This window comes from Protomyctophum parallelum (genome assembly GCF_964188405.1).
Source record: "Protomyctophum parallelum genome assembly, chromosome: 20".
Classification (NCBI taxonomy): Eukaryota; Metazoa; Chordata; class Actinopteri; order Myctophiformes; family Myctophidae; genus Protomyctophum; species Protomyctophum parallelum.
In genome coordinates, this window is record NC_139718.1 from 11,872,405 (window position 1) to 11,895,056 (window position 22,652).

At 46.2% G+C, this 22,652-nt stretch overlaps 1 protein-coding gene across 2 annotated transcripts in view; it reads left to right on the forward strand.

Moving 5' to 3' along the window:
- Positions 1 to 22,652, forward strand: part of LOC310878371 (latent-transforming growth factor beta-binding protein 2-like) — a 132,641-nt gene that overhangs the window by 84,503 nt on the left and 25,486 nt on the right. The window contains exons 11-29 of one of the 2 annotated variants that reach the window (XM_083792682.1): positions 99 to 263; positions 6,073 to 6,420; positions 7,493 to 7,515; positions 7,750 to 7,786; positions 9,125 to 9,208; positions 9,993 to 10,118; positions 10,694 to 10,822; positions 12,011 to 12,130; positions 12,454 to 12,573; positions 14,879 to 14,998; positions 15,181 to 15,303; positions 15,445 to 15,570; positions 15,678 to 15,803; positions 16,565 to 16,690; positions 17,024 to 17,149; positions 17,744 to 17,869; positions 19,406 to 19,531; positions 19,897 to 20,016; positions 20,242 to 20,367. In XM_083792682.1, coding sequence (XP_083648808.1) covers positions 99 to 263; positions 6,073 to 6,420; positions 7,493 to 7,515; positions 7,750 to 7,786; positions 9,125 to 9,208; positions 9,993 to 10,118; positions 10,694 to 10,822; positions 12,011 to 12,130; positions 12,454 to 12,573; positions 14,879 to 14,998; positions 15,181 to 15,303; positions 15,445 to 15,570; positions 15,678 to 15,803; positions 16,565 to 16,690; positions 17,024 to 17,149; positions 17,744 to 17,869; positions 19,406 to 19,531; positions 19,897 to 20,016; positions 20,242 to 20,367 — 2,397 coding nt within the window. The remainder of the gene's footprint in view (positions 1 to 98; positions 264 to 6,072; positions 6,421 to 7,492; positions 7,516 to 7,749; positions 7,787 to 9,124; positions 9,209 to 9,992; positions 10,119 to 10,693; positions 10,823 to 12,010; positions 12,131 to 12,453; positions 12,574 to 14,878; positions 14,999 to 15,180; positions 15,304 to 15,444; positions 15,571 to 15,677; positions 15,804 to 16,564; positions 16,691 to 17,023; positions 17,150 to 17,743; positions 17,870 to 19,405; positions 19,532 to 19,896; positions 20,017 to 20,241; positions 20,368 to 22,652) is intronic. The other variant, XM_083792683.1, reaches the window with a different exon arrangement.

Here is a 22,652-nt window from a genome sequence, read left to right on the forward strand (position 1 = left end):
TTGTGCTACGTTGATCACCTCTGCTCTACAATAACACATTTTGAGAAGCACAGATAGAAGAAAAGTAGAATCTTGAACGCGGTGAACTCTTTCCTCAGCGGACAAGGCGGTGTCCGAGGACCGGGCGTTCTGCTACCGGTCGACTTCAGCGGGCGGCTGCTCCCTGCCCCTCCTCCAGCACATCACCAAGCAGATCTGCTGCTGCAGCCGTGTGGGCAAAGCCTGGGGCGCGGGGTGTGAACGCTGCCCTCTGCCAGGATCAGGTACTGTACGGGGTGTGAACGCTGCCCTCTGCCAGGATCAGATACTGTACGTGGTGTGAACGCTGCCCTCTGCCAGGATCAGATACTGTACAGGGTGTGAACGCTGCCCTCTGCCAGGATCAGGTACTGTACGGGGTGTGAACGCTGCCCTCTGCCAGGATCAGATACTGTACGGGGTGAACGCTGCCCTCTTTTTTTTTTTTTATGTTCTGTTTATTCATTTTTTGTTTTTTACAAATAGAAGTAAATTCAGAAATAAAAACAGAGTGACAAATACAAAAATAAACTAAAACACACACACAATAACAAAACACAAACTCCAAATCAAGACAACCAAAGAACATTCAAAGCACAACAAAACAATAAAAACAATATATAAAAAATAAAATAAAAACTCCAATATAGTCAATATACATAGATCATGGTCACAAACATCATTCAGACAAGACAGGTTGGGCTGTCAGGCGACAGTTATACAGGTTCAATCGGGGGGCACAAGTGTAAGGCGGTCAACATGAGATAGAAAAGGCACAAATAAAAACTCCAATTTAGTCAATATACAAAGCAGATCTCGGTCACAAACATCATCCAGACAAGACAGGTTGGCAAGTCAGGCGACAGTTAATCAGGTTCAATCGGGGGCACAAGTGTAAGGCGGTCAACATGAGACAGAAAAGGCTGCCATGTTTTACTGAATTTGGAGATTGAGCCACGCAATGTATATTTAATTTTTTCCAAAAAATGCAGTATGTCAGATATCCAACGGGAATGTGAAGGGGGGTATGTTTTTTTCCAATACATGAGAATAAGACGTCTTGCCAGAAGCGTCACAAAAGCGACAAGGTCAGATTGATATTTAGGCAGGGGGATAGTATCAGGAAGGACGCCAAATAGGGAAATAATAGGGGATGGCTCTATGGGAAACTAACACATCTGAAATAGTATCAAATATAGCTGACCAAAAAGACTGTAAGGCTGGACAGGTCCAAAACATATGAAGAAGATTAGCTGGAGCCTGGTGGCATCTATCGCACGTTGGATCAACACTATCATAAATCCTGGCTAACCGAACCTTGGTCCAGTACACCCGGTGGAGAAATTTACATTGCAACACCCCATGTTTAGCACATATTGATGAAGACCCATAATGGCCTCCCAGGTTTCATCAGACATTTCTTCCTCCAGGTCCTGGGCCCAAATATTCTTATAGGCAGTGGTTGAAGGTTGAAGGTCAAATAATGAGGTAGGCTATAGAGTGACGATATCTTTCCCTTAAGACTAAGAGGAGCTGACGCTATAATTATGTCTATAGGTGAATTAGGTGGAATAGTCGGGAAACTAGTAAATTTTTGGCGAACAAAATCACGGACTTGCAAATAACGGAAAAAGTGGGTTCTGGGTAGCTTATACTTTTGAACAATCTGGTCAAACAAAACGAACGTGCCACCATCAAACAAATCTTTGACTGACTTAATGCCATGATCATACCAAATTTTAAATGCCCGATCTTGTAAGGAAGAAGGAAATAATGGATTCGCAGAGGGGTTAGTAATGGGAATAGTTGAATATCAAAATGGCGTCTAAACTGAGTCCAGATCTTAAGAGTTGACTTAACTAAAACATTGGAAGAGAATTTTGATAATGGCGCAATTGAGGGAGCACATACTAAGGCAGTCAGAGAAGCCGGGGCACAGGAAGTGGATTCCATGAGCCACCATGCAGGGGATGATTGTAGGTTGTAGTCATGCAGCCAATACAATATAACTTGAAAATTAGCAGCCCAGTAGTAGAACAAAAAATTAGGTAGTGCCATTCCACCAAGTTGTTTTGGTTTCTCTAAGATGGTCTTGCGCAGCCTCGCCATCTTTTTGTTCCAAATAAACCCCGAAATAATAGTATCCAATTTTTTAAATGATTTGGTAATAAAGGTTGGTATACATTGAAAGAGATACAGAAATTTAGGAAGAATGTTCATTTTAACCGAATTAATACGGCCTGCAAGTCTTAACGGCAGAAGAGACCAGCGCTCAAGATCTTGTTTGGTACGAGTTAAAAGTGGAGAGAAATTGTGTTCAAAAAGTTTTTCAAATTTATCTTTAACGATTACTCCAAGATAAGAAAAACCGTGGCGGGAGACTTTGAAAGCCAATGTTTCTAATGGGTAGTCACGGGCAGCATCATTTATCGGGAAGAGCTCGCTCTTATCAAAGTTTAATTTATAACCTGAGATTTCACCAAAAGACTCGAGAATAGAGAGGGCATAAGGTAGAGAGGTGGCTGGATCAGAGATATATAAAAGCAGATCATCAGCATATAATGAGACCTTGTGCTCGGCACCGCCTCTAATTATACCACTCAAGTGCGGGCTCTGTCGTAATGTCATGGCAAGCGGTTCAATAGCGAGTGCGAAACGTAGGGGAGAGAGAGGACACCCTTGTCTTGTCCCTCTGAAAAGGGGGAAGTACTCAGAGTAGTTGTTATTAGTATGAACCGAAGACATTGGAGATGAGTACAGTAAACTAACCCATTTTAAGAAATTTTTCACCAAATCCAAATCTGTTTAAGGTTACCAATAAAAAGGCCCATTCTACTCGATCAAATGCCTTCTCGGCGTCTAACGAGACAAGTACTTCCGGGTATTGAGAAGATGAGGAATTATAAATAATATTGAAAAGTCGCCTAATATTAAAAAATGAGTGTCTATTCTTAATAAAGCCCGTCTGATCTGAGGAAATAATACAAGGGAGAATGGACTGAACGCTGCCCTCTGCCAGGATCAGATACTGTACGTGGTGTGAACGCTGCCCTCTCCCAGGATCAGATACTGTACGTGGTTTGAACGCTGCCCTCTGCCAGGATCAGATACTGTACGGGGTGTGAACGCTGCCCTCTGCCAGGATCAGGTACTGTACGGGGTGAACGCTGCCCTCTGCCAGGATCAGATACTGTACGGGGTGTGAACGCTGCCCTCTGCCAGGATCAGGTACTGTACGGGGTGAACGCTGCCCTCTGTCAGGATCAGGTACTGTACGGTCAGGCACACTGTCCTCTGTGTGTGAATGCTGCCCTCTGCCAGGATCAGATACTGTACGGGGTGTGAACGCTGCCCTCTGCCAGGATCAGATACTGTACGGGGTGTGAACGCTGCCCTCTGCCAGGATCAGATACTGTACGGGGTGTGAACGCTGCCCTCTGTCAGGATCAGATACTGTACGGGGTGTGAACGCTGCCCTCTGCCAGGATCAGGTACTGTACGGTCAGGCACACTGTCCTCTGTGTGTGAATGCTGCCCTCTGCCAGGATCAGGTACTGTACGGTCACCTTCAAAGCCTGGGGCATGGGGTGTGCACGCTGCCCTCTGCCAGGATCAGGTACTGTACGGTCACCTGAGGTCAGGCACACTGTCCTCTGTGTCTTCCCTTCTGCCTTTTTATCATAACCTCTGCTTTGAACTCTCTGAAAACATGTGTGTCCAAAATGATGAAATCAGGAATGTTTGAACTGGTGAATTGTAGCTTGATCGTACAATACTTGTGGGGTTCAATGTTTGTGCAGATGTTAAAAGTATAATTTATTTGCTAACACAATGTGTGGTGTGTGTGTCAATCAGCTTCATTTGTTTAGATTCTGGGTCCATAAATGCAATACATCAATAAAAAACACACACAAACGCAATCAAATTCTAAAGTCTTTCCACAAAAAACACATACCAACTAAATGGCAATAAATGTTCACACTTCACTCACCACTCTGCTCCAGGCATCTCTAAGCACTTCCAAATCACCACATTTATTTGATGTGGAAAGAGACCAACAATATAATGGTTTTCATATTTCCGAGGCTGCATCATAGCAGGAGTCAGTCTTGTGTTATCACTGCAGTCCCCGTAGAGAAGCCCCGCTAAAAAAGCAGGGCATGCTTCACCACAGATTTAAAGAGCTTGGCCAAGTGAAACACGGGAAGTTGTTGTCGTCATCTTCTTGTTTTTTTCTGCTCTGATCTATCCTTCAAAGTCTTTGGGAGAAAGAGGGAGGTTCTGCACAGTGCCCACTTTGGCCAACGATTCATGAAGGTTGTCATAGATCAGATATCAGAGACATGTCTTTGTAGATACTCTATACTGTAGCCCACAATCACGTACAGTATGAACACATGCATACGCACACGCACACACGCACCCACGCACACACACACACACACACACACACACACACACACATGTTTTCTATTAGTCTACAATAACGTAGCTGATCTACAAGTACACAACACGTTGCATAACAACGTTTACAAGTTTGTAAACCTGCTATTTTTGACACAGCCAATCAAGGAAATATAAATAAGTCATAACTCGTCTCTTACCCGGCCTAAAGTAGGAGTTAACCCTGTTCACATCATCTGCCTTCATTTAAAAACTGTCTTGTGTTTCTAGAATGATCAAACAACTGAAAACAAACATACATACACTGCAATACAAAGTTTAAGTAAAAAAGCCCTTACCTTTCTGCGCTGCTCCAACTTATTTTGATGCAGGTCAACGCTCCAAAATAGAACCAAGCTCTGCAAGACACGTCAACAGGTATTAACGCGATTCAGTGTGTCTACAGCCCTGTCAGGGCCTTAATCCCTAAACCTAACTTCTAAATGCCTAAGTCTGACCCAAACCCCTGCCTGAATATTTTCCTAAGTGTAAGGCTGTAAGCTATAAACATCTTTATTAAACGTAATATAAACAAACATTTCTCTTGTGCAGACCATGAAAATTGCCCTCACGATGTCTATTAGTGGTACTGGGTACATTTGGCCCCCACAAGTATAGTAATACAATCACGCACACACACACACACACACACACACACACCAGCTAGCCTGATTACTTGGATACTGTATTTTTGTATGGCCTGCCACCGGACGAGCTGTTAGAGCCATGTTCTGTACAAAGCGGTCAGGCTCATTACTGTGGACTTGGTAACAGGAGCTCATTGACTCACATTCCAGCATTATTCCAGCAGGTCTGATGTGGTTCTTGGTCACATATAGCCCCCATTTCCCTCCACATTCGAGTCATCACTCAATATCCTATCATATCCACGCTTCCTGCATTCACACATGCACTTACAGTGACCACATATCTGTCATTACGCGTATCTATATTCCAGCCCCGGGCCTTTATTGGCAGGGAATGGCTCCTCTCAGGTCAGGTAGGGGACACAGTGCTTCTCGGAGGTAATGGATTCACCATCGCTGAGTTTTGTTGAGCCGAGACACAAAGAGGTGCAATTTGCCTCCTTTTATCTACACGGAGAGTCCTCCATTAGCCTCTCAATCACACCTCTGCAGCGCGGGGTTCAAAGGTCAGCTAGTATTACACCCACCTCTACTTCCCCTGCTGGCATGTCCCCGCACATGCCTGTGCGTGCGTGCGTGTGTGTGTGTGTGTGTGTGTGTGTGTGTGTGTGTGTGTGTGTGTGTGTGCGTGCGTCGGGTGGGTGAGTCAGATATATCCCCTCCTTCCAAATAGCCTTTCTGGTAGCCATCTATGACAGCTGTCACTAGCCTGCCAGCTAGCCTGTTCCACAGCTAGTTGAAACCATATCTGGCCCATACACTGTGCACTATACACACAGCATGCTCGACATAACAGTATTACACGGATGGCTTATGGTATTGCTGTGAACAGCAGACAGAAACACAAGCCATAATTACACCCTGGCAGCGTCTCATGTTAACTCAGGACCCCGCTGGCGGGGATACGGAGGTAATCTCCTCTATAGCTCATTGTTCCTTCCTTCCCCTGTGCCTCTTCCTGCAGACCATTTCAAGGAGATCTGCCCGGCCGGTCATGGTTACACCTACTCACGCTCCGATGTGCAGATCTCCATGAGACAGCTGGAGGAAGAAGATCTGAGGAACCCGGAGCGCTCCTGGGAGGAGCAGAGCCCCACTTACCCCCAGCCCCCATACGCTGTGCCAGAGCAGCCCTCACAGCTGCCCGGCGACCCACGACCCCCGCACATACCCCAATACCCTGTGTACCCAGAAATACCTCGAGAACCTCAGTTCCCCAATACCCCACAGGAGCCACGACAACCCCAGCCCCCGTTCCATCCCTCCCCAGATTCTGAGCTCCCCGCCGGAGAGACACCCAGACAGCCGGAAGGTGAGCAGAACATGTTTAATCTTCACCATGTTGAGTTCTTTGTTGACACATGTTTGGTCTGATAGTTAAAGAGTTACTACTGAATGTGCTGCAGTGTGCGGAATCCTGGGAGTTATCAAAATATGCCTCGTTGCTGAGCTGATATTGTTACCACAATCCACAGTATAAATATGCAGGGTAAAGCCTGATTTATAAGTGGTTGTGTGTCAGTGTCGCGCGCCACAAATCTTCAAGCTCACAACATGGTGCCGCTGCACCACGTCGTGAGCTTGTAGATCTGCCATTATCAGTGCGCAACATCCATGCGTAGCCAACATAACTCAGGCGAGTGCACAATGGGAACCTCCTGTAGGAACAAAGCTGGATCAGCTATTTGTGGGAATCCAAACATCAACAGGATGTTTTGATCTCCACAAATAAAGGCTTTATCCGCCGTGTGAGAAATATGCAGCATAAGGAGGAACACTGGGCTCCCTCAATCTGCCACAGTGCCTCAGCATCACCGCGGTGGAGCGGGACGTCTACAAAGGTTAAACCATTTTGACCTGGGAATAATTCTATAAATGTCTTCTAAATCCTGACAGTTTTCTGAAAAAATGTTTCTATGTCAGTCGTTCTTCGATTTTTCAAAAATAGCTAAAGCATAACATGATGCTAACACCAAAAGGGGTTCCCACCCAAAATGGGTTAAACATCTGCAACCTTGGGATTCTGTGAGGAACTTTCCTCTGATTTATGCTCATGAGGCAATGTGTTGGCATAGCTGAAACATTTTTGATTTATGTAAGGTAAATATTTAGGGATTTGGGTCTTCGTTATCTTGTTTCCCTGTCTCTATTTGCATTTTTCCATGGTCGGTAGTCTGCGTTATTTTCAAATACAAGCCGCTCCGTGTGACTTAAAGGATGAATGCACTGTAAGCTTTGCTTTATTAAGAAATGAAGACCTCAAAAGCTGCAAGCCGAGTGCCCAAAGACAACATGGGCAGATATTCTGATAATGGTCCTTATTAAAGCTCACCGAAGGTTAGATTTCACCACAGATAACGCTGTCTCTCTGTTCTGTCTCTCAGCAGATGTGGAAATACTGAGCGTGGTGAGTTCCTCTTCCCTGTCAACTCCTCACCACATGCCTTTGAAATGTTTACCTTAGAAAGATATGCACCAGCGATCTCAGCTGGAAGGCTTGTGAGGGCCTATCTGATTACATAACTTAAGCAAAACACAATTCTCGATGGATGCACGCGAAAAGGGACGTGCGAATGTGACAGCCATAACTTAACCTACCGGTACATCCTTTCCTAACCAGTAATATTTTCTTGTGTTCCAGCCAACAGTTGTCACTGACTCACCGCGGAAATATCCAGGTAATTTGTCTTCATAGGGAACATCCCACTGATAATAAATGCTGTCAATTCAATATATGTAATCATAACCTCCCCCCACTGATGATTTACTGTGGTGTTTTTACACTGCTGTTCTTGTCGTATTGATGTAGCAAATCTAAAAGCTCCAGGGCAAATAGAGATTTGTTACCTTCAGTCACTACCGACTCGTCTCCTAGAAATCTCTCCTGCACAGCAGTGGCTGTACGCACGTCTGACCTATGCCAGTGAAAACACCACATCTGAAGGTCGACTCCATTGGGTCCCGCTGATTTATATATGTTATTGTTCGTTTATCTTTATGTAGCTGCCACGCTTCTGTAGTAGGGCCTGGGGAGGGACTGCCGTGTTGGTGGTAGAGGCAACAGGGAGTATATCATTTAGGTCATATGGAACGACAGTGACACTGTGGACGGTTCTCTCTATGGACACATTAACGGCTTAAGCCTTGTATGGTATATTGACACATACTACACACATTCATACACCAATGGCGGCGGAAACCATGCAAGGCACCAACCAGCACATCAGGAGCAATTAGGGGTTCAGTGTCTTGCTCAAGGACACTTTGACACCAACTCTGGGGGAGCCCGGGTTGGAACTGGCAATCTTGCGGTAACCATCCAGCCACTCTACCCCTGAGCCACCGCCGCCCGCTGCATATGAACATCTTAATGACTTAAGCCCTTGCGTTGAAAATAGATCTTCTATTTTCACTTTTTCTGAATCTGAAGATTTTTAAATGTTTCGTTCTTTGAAATGTTTTGACAATTTTGGTAAAATATTTTGATTTTAATTTAAAAAATCACACCCGTGTGAACTGAGTGGTGCAACTCCCCTCTCTCCCCCCCCCCTCTCTCTCTCTCTCTCTCTCATTAGCAGGCAACAGTGCAGCACTGTCTCTCTCTCTCTGTTTCTGGCACAACAGCGCCCCTACTGGTACTCATAGTCATACTGGTGCTCATTAACGTCACATAGGTGAACCAACACATAGGTGAACACAGACATTGCTGTTCCTTGGAGTGGTTGCACCACTCAATTTATTTGAATAATCAAGTTCACCTATAATGACCTGCCTATCATAGGGACACTAGGTTGATATTAAGTAAGTAAGCCTTGCTGAGGCCTTTATGTTACATACACTATTGTGTATGTAGCATGAGGTGGCTTGATGTACACCTGGGTACCATTTTCATTGGTATGACCGGGCTGGAGAATTCTAAACCCGACCTTCCCATCTCAGGGCAGACACTCTAACCACAAGGCCACTGAGCTGGTTATTTTTGGTTAACACTTCTCTCTCTTTTTCTCTCATAACAGAGGTCTCTCCTGACTCTCCCATCATCAACCTGAAGCCAGATACTGACGACATTGCCCCCATAGACTCAGTCACGAAGGCTACAGGTGAGACTCTGCAATGCATTGTTAGGAATACTGGGATACTGAATGGGACATAACAGCATAGGCCCCGAAGCACAACATTGTGCTGGAGACATTCAAGTTAGGCAATCACTCGCAGGCAGCAGGCACATCCCTTAGGCCTCTTCTGCAGGGCTTTACACAGAGTTTAGCAGGGGAGAGCTGAGCATGTGTTGTCCTTTTACTCGACCCCATTTCTCTGAGCCAAGTTGGCTCGCGGATGCCGCGCTGCACAGAGGGTGAGAGGGCGAGAAACCAGAGAGAGTGCGCCTCTTGGAAGAGGAGGCTGTCGGGACTGGATAATGGCCAGGTTTATAGAGAAAGGAGGCAGACTGTGACAGAGTGAGAGAGGGGACAGAGAAATTAGCAGAGGAAGGTGCCATCACTGGGTTTGTTTCTGTCAGCCAGAACCCCTGCATCCTGATCCAACATCCCGGCACAGTAGAACCCGTTTTGGATGGAAAGAGACAAGAACAACACCATTGACAGGCACCACTGTGCATGGCCGGCAGCCTTGTTTCTCCACCGACCCCTTTGTGAGCACTCCATACCACCTGTTAGAACACTGCAGCTCTGTAAAAAGCTGTCCTCTCATCCAAGACTCCACCTATAAAACAGCCAGGCAGTTTCCATGGAGAAACAACATGTGTTGCACCTATTTCTTCTTGTCCAGTAATAGACTGTAGACTGTAGAGTTTGTGTCTGTATACTTAGGTCATGTGCTGAGAATGCAAGATGCTAAATGTCGTACTTCTGGGTCTTTTCTTAGATATTGACAAGTGCTCCATCACACCGACCATCTGTGGCCACGGGAAATGCATTCCGGTACAGACAGGTTACACCTGCTACTGTGACCCAGGGTACAAGCTCAGCGCACTGCAGACCAACTGCATTGGTAAGTTACAGCTAAAAGTGATGCACCGCAAATACACATGCAGTGAACGGTGACCCTGCAGGATTCTGTCAGATTGCCCTGTCAGCGTCTCATCGCGCGCACACGCCTTTCACACCAAAGGCTTGCCTCGGCGCAGAAGCCTCGAGAAAACGGAGCGAGCCAAAACTGAAAGGGATCCGTTTGTTTATGTTGACCCGGTCTGTGATGCCTGACAACACTGTGGATGAGTGCATCCAAAGAGCTGCCACGGTGCTGTGATCCCCTTACTTCACCGTCAGAGCCCAGGCCAAAGCCTTTGCTCCACTCGGCTGGGCTCAGACCCATGACTGCGGAATGCTTGTACCGTGGACGGGCTTGGACCGTGTACGGTCTCCAGTGGTTAAATGGAACTGTAACGTAATGTAACTTTAGAACTCTCCCCTCTCTCTCTCTCTCTCTCTCTCTCTCTCTCTCTCTCTCTCTCGTTCTTACACCTCCCTCTCACGTTCTCTTGTCTCTTGATGTCTGTTCTCTCTCTCTCTCTCACTCTATCTCTCTCTCTCTCCCCCTCTCTTTCTCTCGCCCTCTATTCACAGATGTCAATGAGTGTGAGGACAACCCATGTGAAGGCAAGGGCCACTGTGTGAACACGTTTGGGTCCTACACGTGTCACTGCTACAGTGGCTATAGCCAGGTCATCACGCAGAACAGGAAGTTCTGTCAAGGTAAGGTGGATGGACATTGGATGTGATGGGTAGTTGTTTTATGATAGTTTTTTAAGGAATATGTAAAGAATCACTGAAGGCTGCTCCCATTGTGTCCTTGTTATTTTACAGTACTAGTACTAGTCTAAAACCTAAAAGAAATAGCAGATCTACAAGCTCACAAAGTGTCTTGATGCGATGCGTTGTGAGCTTGTCAATCAGAAGCCATAGCGCCGATAGCCAAGTGGTTACTGTAATGCCTGACAGCGTGGCCTGGGTTCGACTCCTGAGCTTGGTGGCAAATTGTGCTGCATGCCACTCCCCATGTTCCCTGTCTCACTACTGAACAAATAATGGCAAATTTCAGTAAAAACTGACAATAAAGTACTATATCATATCATATCATATCATGGCAGAAAGTCCCCCAAACAGGGCGCCCGTTTGCCTAGCGGAAACGTGGACACGTCTTTAGGTCCTTTATAATGATATAAAACGCGTCGCTAAAATCCATTTTTGCACGTCCGTCCCGGAGCTGTTTTGTGTGCACGTGCAGCCATTCACTTCGTTGTTTACGGCCGACAAATCTTGCTATTATTTCTTAATCTACGTCGCTGTCCATGGTTTTGATCAGAACGCCGGTGTTCTGTCCTAATTTTTGGACTTCAGCATGCATCTCGTTTGCAATATTAACGCTTCTAAAGACAGATCAGACTTATTAGCATGAGGTAGTAATGGAACATTTCACCTCCCAGTTTGGGGGAGAAATGGACGGCGCCACGGCTTTTCAGAGTAAAATCTCCCACATCTGCTGTTCACTCTAATTCCTTTATTTTGAGAAATTCCGGGGCATAAAAAGTGTTGAAATAGGTCTTAAGTGGTTAAAATATCACACCCATGTGAAGTGAGGGGCACTAATAAATTATAGTCTAACTCATGTTGATTAGGTGATGTAATGGTGATGTAAAACAAACGGTGCCAACACAAAGTAACAATGAAGAGACAATATGACGTAATGATGCACATTATGATGTAAATTGTCCCTTCATTGTCAATGGCGTTTACAAAACAAACATTGAACTAAAGACAAGCATTAAACCTATAGGAGGGGCTAGCGCCCCTCAAAAAATCTGAAAGTAATGATTATGACTGTGGAACAGAATAGTCACGTTGTTCTCCTCTGTTCCTCTTGGTTGTCGTTCAAACCGGCAGACATTAATGAGTGTGGCATGCACAACAAGTGCCAGGATGGTGACTGTGTCAACACTGACGGATCTTACACCTGTGAATGCAAGAGTGGCTACTCCAAGTCCTGGAGAGGTGACTGCGAAGGTAACACACAGCAGACACACACAGCAGAGACACACACAGCAGACACACACAGCAGAGACACACACACACATACAGACATGCAGACGCTACGCTCAAGTGAACATGACAATGCAGACCAGACCTATTTGTTAGCTTTCCATGAGTTAATGTGTAGCACAGTTACAGAACAGCCATTGTTGCGTTTGCCCTCACGGCCTGCCAAGGGGGGAACAAAAACAACAATATTAAAACCAGAGTGATGTTACGTGCGTGCGCGTGATGTTTTGTTCAGTCATTGTTTAAATAATGGCTTTATTCTAATGCCCTGCCTTGTCTCTGAGCAGATGTGGATGAGTGCAGTGATCCTACTTCCTGTCCCGGAGGTGTCTGCGTCAACACCCCGGGTTCCTTCCAGTGCCAAGCCTGTGGGCCCGGGTTCAGGCCCGCCAACGGGAGATGTGTGGGTAAGCCCCGCCCCCTCTACCCCAACCCCCAGTATTTCTGTTCTGACCACTGCCGGGAAATTAACCGCAGGGTTCCCTGTCCGACATTAAATTGGCCCACTCCTATTTGGTAACCTTCTCCAGTTTTATGCAGGCAGAGCTCCCGCAGCGACAACCATCAGAAAAATAACCTTCCTGGCAACAAGTGTCATGGCAACAGTCCGCGCCCTTAAGGACGTGTTGACAGCCCCATGACACAGTGCAGCGCTGCAAACTGACCAAGCCGAATCAGCCCTGGTGCTTGTGGCTTTCTTTTTTGCTCAAACGGCTGGAATGGCTGTGGATGTGCCTGCGAAGTGCAGTGGATTTCATGCTTCAAAACACTTAATATTGGACATTTTATGTACGGCGCGCACTACTGCTGGGCCCCCACCGCAGTCCCGAAACCACTATGATGATGATGTCTGCTTGCTGGGGCACAGTGCAACGCTCCGCCCTCTCTTTCTGCCCCTCTCTCTCTCTCTCTCTCTCTCTCTCTCTCTGTCTCTCTCTCTCACTGCAATCAGTATTTCTCAGTGTTTCCATGTACGATACTCCTCCATTCCCACCCTGCACGCCTCCGCATAGACCTAATATTGTCGAAGCACATTTGCCGTGTTATTATTGCCCGATCTTTTCATATCACTTGCCGCCGTAAAAATCTTGTTTATAATACTTCAATTTAGGAGAGTCCAAATATTTGCCCTTGGCCACAGCCTTGAACAAACAGTGTGTTATTGTTGGAGGACTCTGACCACGGTGCTGTTGGGCCCAGCATGGGACGGGCCAGGCCTTTATTTCCACTACTGGGCCACGGAGGAGTCATAGGAGCTGTGCGACAGGGGAGGTCACAGGGTCGATTCCCCCCCATCGTCGAAAGGCCCGACACGAAAACAAACCGGGTCACTCGCCCATAGTATCGTCTGTGTGACACACTGTGAGGTCATGATATCTGTTTATGAGATTTAAAAAAACGCAGTGACTAAACTAAATGATATAAGACTCGTGACGTGTGAGAGGATAACACATAACCTGGAGGTGGCCCTGTTACGTAAGAGGCTCCCTTTACATGAACCCCTTCTAATTTGTTTGGAAATCCAAGCTCCAGGAGAGAGTATTCCAGAAATGTGAAGGCTTGAGAGACTTTCACTGAACAACAAACGGCCACTGGAAAATGTGGTAATGAACTCGGCATAATTTGTTAGTTGTTTTTGGATTTGTTGTAACAAAGTTTCTCAGTGAACCTCAACCAATCACACCAAATCACTGGGGTGTGGGTGTGTGTGTGTGTGTGTGTGTGTGTGTGTGTGTGTGTGTGTGTGTGTGTGTGTGTGTGCTCACTCATGCGTGCATGTGTGTGAGACCCCATTCAGAACACCACCCCACCCGCCCCTTTAAGCTTCTTTATGTTTTTGTTAATTGTTGATCCACTAATGTCACTCATGTTCTTTGTAACGATGTCAATGTATAAATAGCAACTGAGAGGAACTTCCCCTATAAATGAAGGGTGACAGCAGAGGTAAATATTTGTATTCAGAACACCCACACAGGCATTACTAACAGGCTTTCACCATACGCCTGAGGCCGAGGGAGACACATAAAAACAGGCAACACGAGAGGCGGGTTCCAGTGCTTTCCTCAGTCAATTGACTGTAGCGCAGTAGTTTAGGCCCAATTGGCCACGTCGTGGATAAGCCTAATTGCTGGTGTGATAGCGAAATCAGCTCCAATACCTTGTCAGGGCTTATCACCAAGGCCAGAGTGATGCCAGGAGATTGCAGAAATAAAGCATTGGGCCACAATGACAGACACCTGGCTGCTGGCCATGGCTAGACAGACAAAGCCCTGTCTGTGACTCCTTCTCTCTCTGTTCCCACTGTGTGTGACCTCTGTCTCCATTATGTCCCAGGAAGGTCCAATGTTTACTGTACGTCTCAGAAAATAAAGACATTTACTTTTCCTTTGATTGTCTCTCTCTCGCTCACACATTATGGAAGAACACGCCAAGAGAATATAAACTATTACGCCCCATTGATTCCACTATGAAACAGTGTTTCTTCATTCGGTTTTCCACAAACATAACTTTAGGTCCCGTCGTCATGTGTTCTGACTCAGAGCATAAAGTGGGAAGCGCTTCGGCCAGCGCGATAGATACCAGCAGGCGTTCATCATGAGCGGCGTTCTGGTCCCTGCCATGATGTAATCTCAGCATGTAATTATACGGCCGGGGTCAATCTGTCAGAATCACCTTCTCATGCATGCTGTGCCCGGCCACCTCTGTCCTCAGACGTGAACGAGTGCCTGGACCAATCGGTGTGCGGCCGCGGTAGGTGTGTCAACACCGTCGGTTCCTACAGGTGCAACTGCTTCCACGGCTACAAACTCTCACAGGACAACATTTGCCACGGTATTTTTTTTCCCTTTTTCCTTTTTTTAAATGCCCACATAGAAAAAGAACAGATCTGTGAATAGTTCCTACGACCTGGCTCTATTGAAGTCCACGGGGGTGTGGGGGAAGTTGACTAAAGAGCGAGCGGTAGTCTTTATTTTACAAGTTTCTCCTCTTGCTCTGCTGTCTCATCTCTCCAGATGTGGATGATTGTTTGCTCCCCGGAGTCTGCCTCCACGGCAGGTGTGTCAATCTGGACGGAACCCACAAGTGCACGTGCAACCATGGTTACCAAGCCACCTCAGACAGCAAAGCCTGCGAAGGTCTGTGAAGGATTATCCATGTACTGGGTGGAACTCATTATGACCGCACCCATCGCTGCTCTCTCCACCACCAAATCTGTCTCAGCGGCAAGATAATGTCTCGCCTCCTAATAGTTTTGTTTTTTTCTCCTTTTAAATTAGATGTCAACGAGTGCGCTACTCATAATGTGTGCCCTGTGGGAATTTGCGTCAACACTGAGGGTTCCTACACATGCCAAAAGTGCAGGCATGGATTTGGACCGTCTGCCGACGGACAGCACTGCGAGGGTAGGAAATATTTTCTTGTGGGTTCGTGCAGAACTACAACTTTCAGCACATGGGGGATTTGTTCATTTCTGTGGTGGCTGCAATCTTTTTAATCTTTTTGTTTTCAGATCTGGATGAGTGTGCCCAGGGCGACGTGTGTCTCGGCGGCGTGTGTGCCAACACCGAGGGCTCGTACAGCTGCACACGGTGCAAGGCTGGTTACAGGGTGTCCCCAGATCAGCGGAGGTGTGAAGGTATAAGTCCAGTCAGTTTACCCAACCCAATATCCACCCCGACGCCTGGAGACTGACTCCTCCGCAGTGACTCATTGAAATTACTCAACGCTTCTGGGCAATTTGTCAAGACAAAAATGCTTATGTTGAAACTCTTCCTTGCGTTGTGCTGCATTGTTACTTGATACTAGCCGTTGATTTCACCCCATTGTACAATGGCGTGAAATCAACTGCATAACATGTTTGCAGTCTTTTAGAGCAGTGGCTCCCAAATGTTCTTGAGCTCTGGACCACCAACAGATTTCAAACAATGAAGGACCACCCCAGCTCTTATCTCAACAAGCCAATCTACAAGCATGCAACGCAACACATTGTAAGCTTGTAGTAAAACATTTTTCCTTGGGCCACCTGAAATGTTGCTATGGGCCCCCAGTTGTCCACGGAGCACTAAATACTGTGTTCTAGAGCAGTGTGGTCCGGAGACCCCCAGGGGTCCTTCCGGGGGTCTCAGCTAGGCAAAATGAGTTAATATACCATAAAAGTCTGTTTAACCACTTGGGTCCTCGACAGTGAACCACTTTTCTAGAGAAGTGTGTGTGTGTGTGTGTGTGTGTGTGTGTGTGTGTGTGTGTGTGTGTGTGTGTGTGTGTGTGTGTGTGTGTGTGTGTGTGTGTGTGTGTGTGTGTGTGTGTGTGTGTGTGTGTGTGTGTGTGTGTGTGTGTGTGTGTGTGTGTGTGTGTGTGCGTGCGTGCGTGCGTGCGTGCGTGCGTTCGTTCCACCAGATATCGATGAGTGCCAGTCTCTGTCCACCTGTTCCAACGGGGTCTGTTTGAACTCTGAGGGCTCTTACACGTGTGAGGACTGTCCTACAGGATACACTATATCCTATGAAGGAGAGCTATGTGAAGGTCACTTTACCTTTTGTCATTCATCTTAATGCTTTGTTGATGTTGTTGTTGTTGTTGTTGTACATAATATAAATGGCCCCACTAGTAAAATTCAGTAGCCCAAGTAGGCAGACTGATTTAATCCTTCTTGAGCAAATGTTCTTAGTTACTTACCAACACTGCTTATAATACAAATTGTACTAATTGAGAAACCTTTGCTGTGACAACACCTTTTTTTTTTTACAATCTATGACATTACATAGTATCTTATCTCTAAGTCTATAGCACCAGCACAGGCTATGCTGTGGGAGTGACTAATAGTCAGTTTGTTGTTGGCTTTCATTCATCCTCTAGATATTGATGAGTGCGCACTGCCCAGTACGTGCCCAAGGGGAACGTGTACCAACACAGCGGGTTCCTTTACATGTGTTACTTGTGGCTCAGGATTCAGAGTGTCTGAGGATGGACAGCTGTGTGAAGGTGAGGCCTTCGAAATGTGTTGTGCGCTGCGTGTGCTCAGCGTGCATGCGTGCATGCGTGGCATGTGTGTACAGTATAAGCCTACTGTTTTAAGCCGAACGTGTTCCACTTTGCCCCCGTCCCCTCTGAGTGACAGATGTGAGTGTGTGTGCGTGCTCCATTCAGCACACCGCTGGGGGTTGCATGCGTTGAGCAGGCCTCACCGGCCTCACTGCCAGCCGGTGCAGGTTGTGTGTAAACGACATCAGGTGTGACTGGTTGGACACAAATCCGCCTCTGCTTCTGAGCAAAAAATCCCAAAATACACCTCCTAGACATCACATCATCGCTGGATCCCAGATCCCTTCTTCGCCTCTGGCACTGCAGGCTCATCTGATCTCCCTGCTTATCTGGAGTGAGACAACCCATTCCAAAATAGACCCCATGGTGACGTCAGACTAAAGTCCCGTCAATAACTCTTCTGAAGAGATAGAGGCGTCGACGGCCCATGTTCCAGTGTTTACTGATCTGGCTGATTGAGCTGGCAGGCTTTACTGATACGAATCCAGAGATGGTTATGTGTAATGCGATGTGTCCATTTGTGTCCGCATCCAGATGTCGATGAGTGCTCGCGTGCTAATGTGTGCCCCGGACGGCTATGCCACAACACCCAGGGGTCTTACGAATGCAGAAGCTGTGGACCCGGCCTGCAGCTGTCTGACGACGGCTATGGCTGCGAGGGTAAGTCCACCTGACGCTATTCTACACATACAGCTGGATTAAAGTAATCTAATCTTGGATCTGGAAAGACTTTGATGTTTGCCTCTGCCTTTAATTTCTGCTAATAATTGTACAATGACTCCAAATTGCACTGTGACTTTTTCTGGCTGTTATTGTTGGATTTTATTGTTTTTAGTATGCTTTTTGGCTTTGTAGTTCTTTTTTTCTTTTTTCTTTCAGTCGATTTTATGTGAACCACTTTGGTTTGCCTCTGTGTATTAAATATGCTATTCAAACCAACTCGCCTTACCGTACCTATCTGATCGTGGTCGGTACAGTACAAAAGTCTTCAGGAGGACCTGGTGTGAGCAGAATGCCCCCAAAGACCCAAAAGATGATTTCACCAAATTCTTAAAGGGATCATTAATTGGTCATGACATGATTTATGAGATAAATGCGGTGAGACGGCTTTGACGAATCCAGGGAGGTTCGATTCTGTCATGACTTCATGGGAAGGAGAAAAGGAATGATTGTTTAAGAGCATTCAAACGTGGCCCCTGGTCAGCGCTACGCCGTGTGTTTTTGAATGGAAGCGCCAGTCTGGCACGAGAGGAAGAGCCCCCTCTGATACGCTGTAAAACCTGCAGTGTCGATTTAACCCTGAGAGTGTAAAAATTTAGCTCTAAGTGTTAACCATGAAGTGTTAAAGTAGCCAAGACTCCACATTTTACAGTGTATGTGTATTTGCCCTGGGAAAACGTTTCACAAAACACCTCGAAGGCCGTGTCATCCACTGATTGGATTTTAATGGACGCCTGTGATGCCATGGAAAATATGAAGGGCTTCATTTGAAATGAAGTCAGCCACTCCCCTACCCTCCGTGCGGCGAGTCTGCCCCATTGAACCCGCTCTGTTGACCCAAAGGCAAAAACCCAGCCATTTCAATCACTTAACAATACCCTGCACTATTTTCCCTATAAAGAAACACAATCTGTGCCGAGGTTGAGGAATTCCCAGTGATCACATAACAGTGAGCCAAGGGACTGTTTGTAGATACAGTAATTATACGCCACCTGTAATAGCTTGCTGTTTTGGAATCGATGCCCATCCTGCATACTTATCCTTCTACCCTTTTTAATAAAGCACTGTCAGTGCAAGTTAATAAAGGGGGATTTGCTTAATGTGCGCTGTAGTGTAGACTGAATAACACTGTGCTATCGGGACCTTTAACCGATCAGATAGTGACTTGATTTGAAAGATTTGAGAACGCTCCAGGCTTCTGTCTCCTCGGCCTGACAGGCTACAGCTAACCTACCTTTGACCTTATTGCATGTCAAGCCTCACTTATACGTAGTTGTACACCGGTGTTGCACATTGGAAATTGCCGATCTACAAGCTCACAACACGCGCCGCGACCCCTGGCACGCAACTACATCTAAATCAGGGTTTAAGTTGATGATACTTCTCTTATTTTGTCTCTGTTTCTCTCCTCTTCTTCTACCCCCAACCTCCCCCCCCCCCCCCCCGCCCCACAAATGCACACACAAAATCTGACAGATATTGACGAATGCCAGACTCCAGGGGTGTGTCCCACGGGTTTATGCACCAACACGGAGGGATCATTCTCCTGCATGGCGTGTGATCCTGGCTTCACGGTGGCACCCGATGGAGTCTCCTGTGAAGGTATACCGCACACCCGAGCCGCACTCTTACCTTGACTGACACGGGATACCCCCTAAGACGGAGTCAGACCTGCAGTCACGGCCGCTGACGGTCCCATTCACTCATTCTGACGTTCATCCCCACTCCAACCCAGTCGGACACAAATGAGTCATAACTCAGATGGAAATTATGCCTGTCATATGTATCTTATGACTTATTGTCTGTGGTCTGGAAGCCCTTCGTTTAGATGACAAAATGGAACCCATTTGAGCAGAGAATCAATTTTGTACAGCTGGCTCGAATGTGTAATGTCAATGATGTTGTGTGTGTGTGTGTGTGTGTGTGTGTGTGTGTGTGTGTGTGTGTGTGTGTGTGATACCCTCCAGATGTGAATGAATGTGAGGACAGCAGTCGCTGTCTGGGAGGCCAGTGCACCAACACACATGGCTCATACAGCTGCTCTTGTCCAACTGGGCTTGAACTGGTGGATGGAACTTCCTGCAGAGGTAATCCCACCCCCCCACCACAAACACACACACACACACACACACACACACACACACACAATGGCAAAGGGTGCTTATAATTTGCAGTTTGTTGTTTCACACATGATTTTATGTGTGTGTGTGTGTGTGTGTGTGTGTGTGTGTGTGTGTGTGTGTGAGTGTGAGTGTGTGTGTGTGTGTGTGTGTGTGTGTGTGTTTGTGCATTTGTGCGTGCGTGCATGCCAGATGTGGATGAATGTGTGACCAGAATGGGGGTCTGTGGAGAAGGTGACTGTCTGAACACTGAGGGTTCCTACGTCTGTGTCTGTCCTCATGGATACACCACCGTCAGCGGAGCGGTCGGCTGCCAAGGTTAGACAATAACGCACATTTTAAACTGTACTTACTCATTAAAGGCTGCTAACAGACAGCTGGCCTACACTGCACGTTGTTTATTGACACCTTGTATCTCCATATTTATTTATTTATTTCGTAAATGAATGCCCTACTTCGTCATACGTCATAGAGTGTCCTACATAAAGAGGAAAATAAAAATGTTGATTGTGTACAAAAAGACTTGAAAAGTATTACAGTAATAACAGCTTGTGAAAGTAATGGTATTGGACGTACAATATTTCCACCCATATGCATTTAACTGACACATGCAAAAGGTAAGAAAATGAAGAGAAACATACAAATAAGACTAGAGTGATTACAGTAGCTTGTTCTACAATATTTCATGTACGGTAGTTTCCATAAAGGACAAATTACTGGATGTATTGTGTATATACAATATTATCTACATACACTTCCCCGTCCCTGCAATTGTGAGCATGCCATGTTTGCATTTTATCCCTCGTCTTAAAAACTTTACCAGACATAGCAGGAAATAACTTTTCAAAGCAAGCAATGCATGAAAACACAACAATTACTTATCTCAAGCAAGTTAAAAAGCAACCGAAAGTACTTAAATTAATGAAAACCACTGGTTTCCTCGAATATCAAAGAAACCACGGTATGCTTTGGAAAATGGCCGGCACTAATGTCGTAAGTATACTGTGAGTTGTAGTCAATGAGCTAAACTTGCCAGACCACTGGTATGGTCCTATAACCACTTAATCCTTATACACTCGGTTGACCGGAGGGCCCCCAGGGGTCTATACTAGGCCCTCTACTTTTCTAACTATTTTGTAAATATTTTAAGGAAAATTAGCTTGTAGAACGGCTATTTTCAGTGATCCCCCCCCCCCCCTCCAGAACGCGGGTTTTGACTATGTTGTCCATATTCAAAAGTCGGAGGGCTGCACCCTCATCCCATCGTCCCTTTACCTTTCTCTCTAACACTCCCCCTCCCCACCCCAGCCAGCCAGCCAGCCTTCCCAGGGCGCCAGGCTTCTCAATGGTACTCCTGACATGGGGGTACCATCAGTCAAGCCATTGTCTACAACTGTCCATGACAACACATCAACCATCTCAGTGCTCTCTCTCCCGGCTCGGACATCAGTTTGATGTTATTCCAGCCGCACCCAGTGACCCACTGGTCACACTGACATGGAAAAAAAGAAAGAAAGACATGGCCTGGTTATCTGCCAGAGAGCAATAGCTTTTCCCCTTGAACAGGCTCGAGCATTTACTGTCAAAATACCTAATAATTATGAAATAACTTGGGTCAGGATGTCAGAATTGGATCAGTGTTGTTACTGGTGTGGTTTACTGCTCAGAGATGAAGTCAAGCAAAGGGACAGGAATCGCACATTGTTTGCCATCATGATGCGATGCAGGTAAGTTGAAACAGGGAACACTGCATGTCCTTTAAGGGCACAACAGGGAATGGTCAGAGAATGGCTTTATCCATTTCTGGCAAAGCAACAATCTCCCCTGCAGGGTTTTCACCATGAAGCCAGCAGACAGCATCCACAACACACTATAAGCTCCTGCCCGCCCAGCCCGCCCTGCCTATAGCGCCTTGGCTCCTTGCCACAGCAAATATCGGCCTTTAATTATCCTATAAATCAGCAATAGTGGTATATTTTCACGCAGTCTGCAGTTGTATGTGTAGCGTTGACACAATGAAAGCCAGGCCCCTCTGACGTGGGGCCAGCAGGGACTATAGTGTATGGAGGATGGGGTTATTCACCGTATAGGTGGATGGAGACGAAAAATGGGCTTCGGTCAGGTGATGCCAAAAAGATGCTTCACAGGAAGAGAAGAACCTGTCATACACATTTTACCATACTGTAAACCATACTGTAGCTTTGCTCTGTTCTTAAGTGAAGGCTATAAAATCCTTTAATTAATATAGTTTTGCTCTGTTCTTCACTGAATGCTGTAAAATCCTTTAATAATTAATTCCCAAGCCATTCGCTAACAACATATTTGTATGTGCTCACCGTAAGTATTGTTTTGCTCTTTCTGCCTTCATAAACATGTATTTAGGCCAACTGCTCTGAGACATTTCTCTCATTATCAAATGTTGGCAAACAAAGCTGTGGGGGTTTTCCCTGGCGCTGTTACCTTCTTGCCCCCACTTATTAACCCAGGCTGAGATACTGTGCATTGTTACTTGAGCTGTAATGCTACAATTATCCACCAATCTACGGTTAATCAAGCATACAGACTTCATTTTTAATTTCTGCTAGTCTGAGGGAATACTCTCA